Source organism: Echinops telfairi, unplaced genomic scaffold, assembly GCF_000313985.2.
Source record: "Echinops telfairi isolate 266 unplaced genomic scaffold, ASM31398v2 ScPeMD7_20;HRSCAF=75, whole genome shotgun sequence".
Classification (NCBI taxonomy): domain Eukaryota; kingdom Metazoa; phylum Chordata; class Mammalia; order Afrosoricida; family Tenrecidae; genus Echinops; species Echinops telfairi.
Window position 1 is genome coordinate 11565600 of NW_022103917.1, and position 8059 is coordinate 11573658.

The window sequence follows — 8059 nt, forward strand, 5'->3', positions numbered from 1 at the left end:
GGGATCTCGCTCCTGGAAGATGGAGATGGCCTTCCCATTGACGTTAAGCTTCCCATTCTCAACCTTGACAGCGCCATTGAACTTGCCGTGGGTGGAATCATACTGGAACATGTAGACCATGTAGTGCAGATCAATGAAGGGGTCATTGATGGCAACAATGTCCACTTTGCCAGATTCAAAAGCAGCCCTGGTGACCAGACGCCCAATGCGGCCAAATCCGTTCACTCCGACCTTCACCATCGTGTCTCGGGATGCGGCTGGGACTGCACGGGAGCGGGAGAGGCGGCTGTCTGTCGCACAAGGAGGAGCAGAGAGCCCAGCAGTCAATAATATTAACCATCCTTTCAACTCTTAAGAACGCCTCTCTCTATTAAAAAAAAGTTTTATTGGCATGTAACTCACAAATCATATCAAAGACATGTAAGGCAGGCAGAGGAGTAAGCTCTGGAAAGAAATTATGAACTCAGTTTGAAACATATTGAGTTTGAGGTCAGTGACTGATCAAGTTGGGTGCCCAAACTAGATCTAAACGTCCAACCAAAGATTCAACATACTGGACCAAATGGATAGGTAAGGAGTAGGAAATGCCCCAGATTAAACCTACCAAATGGAGATTGATTCTGAAGCACAGTTGGAAATCAATTCTCCTCAGGTAATTTGACTCTGAAGGAAGTTATCCCAACTAAGGTTGATAGCACCTGAACAGTCAAATCAATGCATCAAATATGAGCTGTGCTGCATTGACTCAGTATCCGACATCTCACCTCTTCCGTGTGCATTGAAGTCTTGCTCAGGACCTACATCTAGAGAGGCCACCCAAGCACCTCAAAGATTCCTAGTGTTCTTCAGAGCTGTCTGTGTGGCCTGCCCAGTCCACCACACACTCCAGCGCTGGGACTTCCTCCCTCACAATCTCTACTAGTCAGGAGTCGGCAGGAGAAACCACAGCCCAATCTCAAACCCTCAAGAGAAGGCCACCCTTCTACGTTCCTCACCACCAAAAGTCCCACATCTCAGCACCAGCATCTTTTAGGCTCAAAGCTCTGATTTTTCAATCTGCTTTCCAGAAGTTGTCCAGGGATAGTTATATTGAATGTGCATTCTGTACTGTTGAAAGATAAAAGAGGTAACAGCATAGTATCTATTGGATGATTCTGGGATTTTCATTTTTTGTGAATTGTTGCAAAAATAGAGATACAACACAACAGTTGCTCATTCATCAGTTTTAGACATGTAATTTAGTAATATTGATTGCATCGGTTATATTATGCTATCACCTCTAATCATGGCCGAAGTTCCGATCACCATAAACAAAGGCTCAAAACTTCTTAAATAGTAGTCCCCCCTCTCCCACTCCCTCTTACCCAGGGTAAACATGAAAGAACTTTCATCTCCGTATGACTGTGTTTTGACGTTGTTGTTTGGGGCCAGCGAGTCACTTTCAACTCAGAGCCACCCTCACAACAGGGACAACTGCGGCCCAGCAATCTGTCATCCTCACCATCGCTGTCATGGTTGCGGCCATTGCTTTAGCCACCGTTTTAGCAACCCTATCAACATGGAGAGTCTTCTTTGTTCTTGTTGACCTGCTACTTTTCCAAGCATGGGTCCTTTTCCAGGGACCCGTCCTTGATAGGAGCCCTAGTGGTGTAGTGGTTACGCATGGGGCTACGAGTCACAGTTCAAAAGCCCCAGCAGCTCCATGGGAGAAAGATTGAGCTTTCAACTCCTGTGAACAGTTACGGTCTCAGAAACGCAGAGGGGGTCACGATGAGTCAGCACTGACTCCACAGTGAATCGGGCTTGGTTCGGGTCTTTGATAATAAGTCCAAAGTACTGGAGACCTAGTCTCCCCATGCTCACTTCCAACGCTGCCTGTACTTCCCCCGAGGGATTTCTTCATTCTTCTGGCTGTTGCCGGTGTATTCTGGATTCTTTTCCGGAGTCAGAATTCCCAGACGGGCACTCTTGTTCAGTCTTCCTTATTCATTGTCCAGCTTTCGCACACATATGCGGTGACATAAGAAAAGTACTTCTAAGCAGGACATTGGGCCTCCACTCAAGTACTCCCTCAATGCAAGAATACTTTCTTCTATTAAATTGGCATTCTATGATGCTCACCTTCCCGACACAACCGCTGAAGACAAAGCGGGTGAATAAGCAAATGTGGCGAAGAAAGCTGATGGTGCCCGGCTATCAAAAAGTATAGCATCTGGGGGTCTTAGAGGCTTGAAGGTAATCAAGCGGCCACCAAGCTCAGAAGCAACAAAGCCCACATGGAAGAAGCACACCAGCCTATGCACCCACGAGATGTCGAAGGGATCAGGTATAAGGCATCATCAGAACAAAAAATCTTACCATAGTGAATGATCAGGGGAGTGCGGAGTGGAGATCCAAAGCCCATTAGTAGGCCACTGGAGATCCCCTTGCAGAGGGGTCTCGGGGAGGAGACAAGCCAGTCAGGGTGCGATGTAGCAACAATGAAAATTACAACTCTCCTCTAGTTCCTAAATGTTTCCTCCCCGCTCCCACTATCATGACCCGAATTCTACCTTGCAAGTCTGGCTAGACCAGAGGATGTACACTGGTACAGATAAGAACTGGAAATACAGGGAATCCAGGGCGGATGAGCCCTACAGGACCAGTGGTGTGAGTGGTGATACTGGGAGGATAGAGGGAGAGTGGGTAGGAAAGAGGGAACCGATTACAAGGAACTCTATGTGACCTCCTCCTGGGGGACGGACAACCAAAAAGTGGGTGAAGGGAGACGTCGGACAGGGCAAGATAGGACAAAATAACAATTTATAAGTTATGAAGGGCTCATGAGGGAGGGAGGGAGGGGGAAAATGAGGATCTGATGCCGGGGGCTTAAGTGGAGAGGAAATGTTTTGAGAATGATGAGGGCAATGAATGTACAAATGCGCTTTACACAATTGATGTATGTATGGATTGTGATAAGAGTTGTATGAGCCCCTAATAAAAAGATTTAATTTTATTTATCTATTTTTATTTATTTTTCATTACATAAACTTTATTGGATTGGATCAAAGCATCACAGAAAGTCTAAAGGAACCCATCTAGACAGTAGCTGGACCCCTCTTACAGCTCACTCACCAGCCTGCTGAACTGTTCCTTTTTCAGAAGCATAGATACCATCCCGAAACTTCCGGATATCCTTGTTTTCAACTGCTGTGGCTTGCGGAATTAAAGCAGCTGAATTTGATACAAGCTCAATGGGAACATAAACAAATGTGCGGTGAAGAGAGCACATAGCAACAACAACAGCAACAGTCCGTGCTTATGTGTCATGACAGCCTTCTGACATGCTCGGGCCTGGGTCGATGACTTTGGGGGAATCTTTTCAAAAGCAGAGACTTCCCCTGGATAGCCTCGCTTCACCATGTGCTGGAATGAGGCGTGGTAGTGTTTTCGTGTTGTGGACGGATGCACCCAGACCAGGCAGATTCTGGCTTTGCCGTCAGAGATGGCCGCACAACGGCTGCCACAATGGACTCAAGTGAAGCAACAGCTGGGAGCATGGCACAGGGCCGGCCTGGGCTCTGTCCCATTGTGCGCAGGGCCACTCTGAGGGAAAACCAACTTCGTAGTCCCTAACAACCAGCAGCAGCACCCGAGTGGCCTCAAAAGTATTACTTAACCTCTCTAAGGTTATTTCCTCATCGAAGTAATGAGGGTGTGTGCCATCCTCCTGGGCCTTATGAGGAGTGGAGAGAATGTGGGGATGTGCCTGCCTGGCTGCCAAGGCTAATGATAAATGATGTCTTTTCTTCTTCTCCTATCAAAGCGCAAAGAGACAAGGCTTCTCCCAACCCCAAATGGCCTGGCATCTCTGGACTCCAATCAGAACGCCTTATTCTTTTCTCCCCGGCATCCTGTTCCTTTCTCAGTATTTTGTATCCCTACATCTTAAAAGGTGAATGTTGTATAACAAAATCATAATAATTTATGGATTCTGAAGGGTTCAGGGGGGGGGGGAATGAGCAGCCGATAGTAAGGGCTCAAGTAGAAGGCAAATGTTTTGAGAATGATGATGGCAACAAATGTACATATGTGCTTGACACAATGAATGGATGGATGGATGGATTGTGATAAGAATTGTACGAGCCCCCAATAAAATGATTTTTTTTTAAGTGAATGTTGGACATTGAATAGGGGAGACCAAAGAAGAATCGATGCCATGGAATTGCCGTGCTGGAGAAGAATACTGAAAGTCCCACAGACTGCCGAGAACCCAAACACACTCTCCTAACAACTCCTTGGACTCTTAGGGAGGACTGTCTCACCTGGCTTTTCTCTCTCGCTCTCTCTTTCTGTATGCAGCCAGTTCCCACTTGGCAAGCAGGTATTGTTTGAGAATTGGAAACCCTTTCCTACAAAAACAATGCTATGGATGGTGGTCCGACAGACAAAGAGAGATCAAGACTCTATTGGGCTGTGACCTTCTGGAGAGCAGGCCCCACAGACCTTCCAAGTGTTGTCATGATGATCCATCGTGCATAAGGAGAAGCGATAGAGACAGGTGCTCCATTGCTCTGGCTGCCCCATCCCTGCCTCCTGGGCTAGAAAGACATCCAATCTTGCCTTCCCTTTCGGTCCAAGCAAGGCTGCCTGTCCCTCAGGACCCTGGGTGCAGCACTTTGAAAAGGGCTTCAAAGTCACTAGGTCCAGTCTCCTGCTGCCAGGCCAGACAAGGACAAGATCACATCTGAGACAGGTGGCTCAGGGTCTCAAGAGAGGAAGAAGCCACCAGCCCTGCTAGTCCCAGGCGCAAGGTTGAACCAACCTGACAGGCAGGAAGTGCTTCCCTTAGCCCAGCATGATGGGAGGGAGAAAGGAGGAGTGGACCCACGTGCCCTGTGGGTGGCCTTGTGGTGGTGAAGGCAGAGGGCTGCAGAGAAGAGCTGGCCTTTCCCAGCACTGCTGTCTCAGCCATGAGCTGGCTCCTGCACAATCACTGGCCCTCTTTGCGGTTGAGGTGGTGGTGACCAGAAAGTCCTCCTGAAGTCCAGGGCTGGGCTTACCCTGGGGCCAAAAGAGTGAGAAAACCATACCAGGCCAAAAAAAAGTACCAGGCCTAGAATAGGCATTCAGCAATTAGCATGCTATTGTTATGAATTCTATTATTATTACAATCAAGCAGGAGATGGCAGGAAAAAGATACTCTGGCGAATCTTTCCATCATTCCCGTCTTCTTCCAATGGCCTAAATCCTGACTTCCAAACGGATGCCACATTACATCAAAAGCCTCCCAGTGTTATCTCAGCAAGATTGAGAAATTCCCCCACCGGATGTCAACTTGATCCTTGAGCTTGAGGCCAGAGAGAAAAAGGAGAAGGAGGCTGGACCTTCAAAAAAAAATTCTTTGGGATTGCCGCAAGTGGATGGCCACTGAGGAGGTGCAGAGGCCCAGGCCCTCCCTGGAGCGGGATTACAAAAGCAGAGCCCTCCCCTTAAAGAGCCTAGAATCTCTTCTTGACTCACTCCTCCCTGTGACACCCACTTGTATATTGGCTCCCAAGTGTCCTTGATTGTCTTCTGAAGTGAGTGGCTTGGAGATCACGAGTTAGAGGCCCAAAGCCCATCAGAGCTAGGGGTCCCAGGCTCTCCTTTCTTTTGTCTCCCTCTCTTCACACAGCAACTAGCACCGCACTGAGCCCTTGCACCGCCTCCGTAGAGCTTGCTCCCTGACTGACCCTGGGGACCTCCTCAACAGACTAGTTAGGAGCCCCAGCTGCAGTGTCCTTCCCTGGCTCCGCTGGCTAGCTGACTGCATCAGACGAACCAAGGGGACCACAGTCTGCTAGCAGATGAGGAGTGGGGGGAGCGAGCAAAGGAGGTCTGTCCTCCTCTTCAGGAGACTGAATATAGCTCTTCAACAGCACAGTCCTGGATCAACTCTTGTGGATTCAAGTGTCTGGCAGCAATCTGCCAGTTCAACTTGATAGATGCCAAAGGGAGTGGGGATGAGGCAGGTGGGGGATGGAGTTTGAAAGGCCCACTGTGTGGGTGTGTGTGGGGTATATTTTTATAAGCCTGACCTTTTAAGAGGTGTTTACTATTTTAAGTCTCTGTTATCTTTTGACCGCCACCACAGCAAAGGCACTAGCTCTGTGGGGTTTCATGTGTTATTTGCTTCTGTTGGGAAAAGGTTGCTTTCCCATGTTAGTCAAAGCCCAAGCTTAGGGTTGATGGCGGAAATGCGGGGCTGTTGTTTGAGGGGCTGCGGGGGGTAGAGGAGAGTGTCTGAAGAGCCTAGGGGAATTCCTGTGGAGCCACTGGTACAGTGGGGTTGTTTTTTTATTCACTGCCATCGAGTCAATTCCTCCTCATAGGGACCCTATAAAAGGACAGAATAGAAGCAATCACAAGGATCTACCTATAACCCCTTCCTTGGGGGACAGACAACAGAAAAGTGGGTGAAGGGAGACATTGGACAGTGTAAGACATGAAAAAAATAATAATAATTTATAAATTATCAAGGGTTCGGGAGGGAGGGAGGGAAAAAGAAAATATTTTCAGAATGATGATGGCAACAAATGTACATATGTTCTTGACCCAATGGATGGATGGATTGTGATAAGAGTTGTACGAGCCCCCAATAAAATGATTTTTTTTAAAAAGAACTGCCTGTGGGTTTCTCACACTATACTTTTTTTTTTTTTCAGGAAGTTCAATTTTTATTTGTTGGGTACAAGTGAGGCAGCACAGGGCTACCAAGGCCTTCATGAATGCAGAGCCCGCCACTTGTCCAAGGGGCCACGGTGAGGGATGTATTTGACTCCACAGCCATCCGGGATGAGGCGCTTCTCAGCCACCGTATCCTCAAACTCATCAGCATTAAACTTGGTGAAGCCCCACTTCTTGGAGATGTGGATCTTCTGGCGCCCAGGGAACTTGAACTTGGCTCTGCGTAAGGCCTCAATCACATGCTCCTTGTTTTGAAGCTTGGTGCGGATGGACATGATAACCTGGCCAATGTGGACTCTAGCCACTGTGCCTTGAGGTTTCCCAAAAGCACTTCGCATCCCAGTTTGGAGCCTAGTTTAGGGAGAGCAGAAATTAGCCAGGCCAGAGGCATTGAAAAGCAGCAAAAGGTTGTCTCCAAGGTCCCTTAGGGCAGCTTATACATACCAATAGGCTGCATACACTACCGAGGAGGCTTGCTGTTTGCAGCTATTGCACATCAGCCCCCACAAGGAGGACGGTCGGCTTAATTGGCTGCAGACACACTATACTTTTTGATGGGAGCACAAAGCCTCATCTTTTTCCCTCAGAGTGGCTGGTGATTTTGAACTATTGACCTTGCGATCGCAGCCCAACGTGTAATCACTGCACCACAAGGTTAGGGACTGTCATGTCCCCTCTTCATATCTAGTTCCTCCCCATGTGGAATCACAAGGAGGAACGGTATCTGACCAACCATGGATCACTATAGTCAGAGGCAAACTAAAGCTGAGCGCTGAGAAGTGCTAAGATCTGTTGGGAGAAGAGAGAGGAGATTTCATCCCAATGGTTGTTTTAGAACGCAGAACTGGGATCAAAGGACAGAGATTACAAATGTGTAGATGTGAATAGATAAGCGATTTCTAACTCATGCAAAAAGGGGGTGGGAGGAAGTCTGCTTGTCCGAGGGGTATGATGGACTCTCCATGGGATTTTCACAGGCTGCTTTTTTGGCAGATCAGCAGGGCTTTCTTTTGAGGTGCTGCTGGTTAGACTTGAACTTCCAACCTTTCCGTTAGCAAACATGAAAGCCATGAAAATTGAAATGATTTGCCAAGGAAGGTAACTTTTGTTTGCTTGCTGGTTTTTAAACACTGAGAAGTGTTAAGGTTTCCAAATGAGTCCTCCTTCCCACTTACCTGCCAGATTTGCAAAGCGAATGCCCTAACCACCCATGGTACAAATTGACCAAATTTGAGACCCTAGCACCCTAACTTCAGGGGTCATTGTGTACAGGCCCACTGCCAGGTCCTGCTGGTACCAGGGTGATTTCTTCCCCTAGAAATGGAATACCCAGGAATAGAGTCGCTCCCCG

General features: G+C 47.9%; 1 protein-coding gene and 1 non-coding gene across 2 annotated transcripts; both read right to left on the reverse strand.

Annotated features, from left to right (window-relative positions):
* Positions 1 to 6687: 6687 nt before the first annotated feature.
* On the reverse strand, positions 6688 to 7034 carry LOC123521494 (60S ribosomal protein L10-like). Its single transcript, XM_045288384.1, has one exon. The coding sequence runs from the start codon at positions 6981 to 6983 to the stop codon at positions 6744 to 6746; it is 240 nt and encodes a 79-aa protein (XP_045144319.1). The 5' UTR covers positions 6984 to 7034; the 3' UTR covers positions 6688 to 6743.
* An 80-nt stretch (positions 7035 to 7114) lies between these two features.
* LOC115869067 lies at positions 7115 to 7245 on the reverse strand. Its single transcript, XR_004045974.1, has one exon. It is a non-coding gene; the product is annotated as a small nucleolar RNA SNORA70 (small nucleolar RNA).
* Positions 7246 to 8059: the final 814 nt, after the last annotated feature.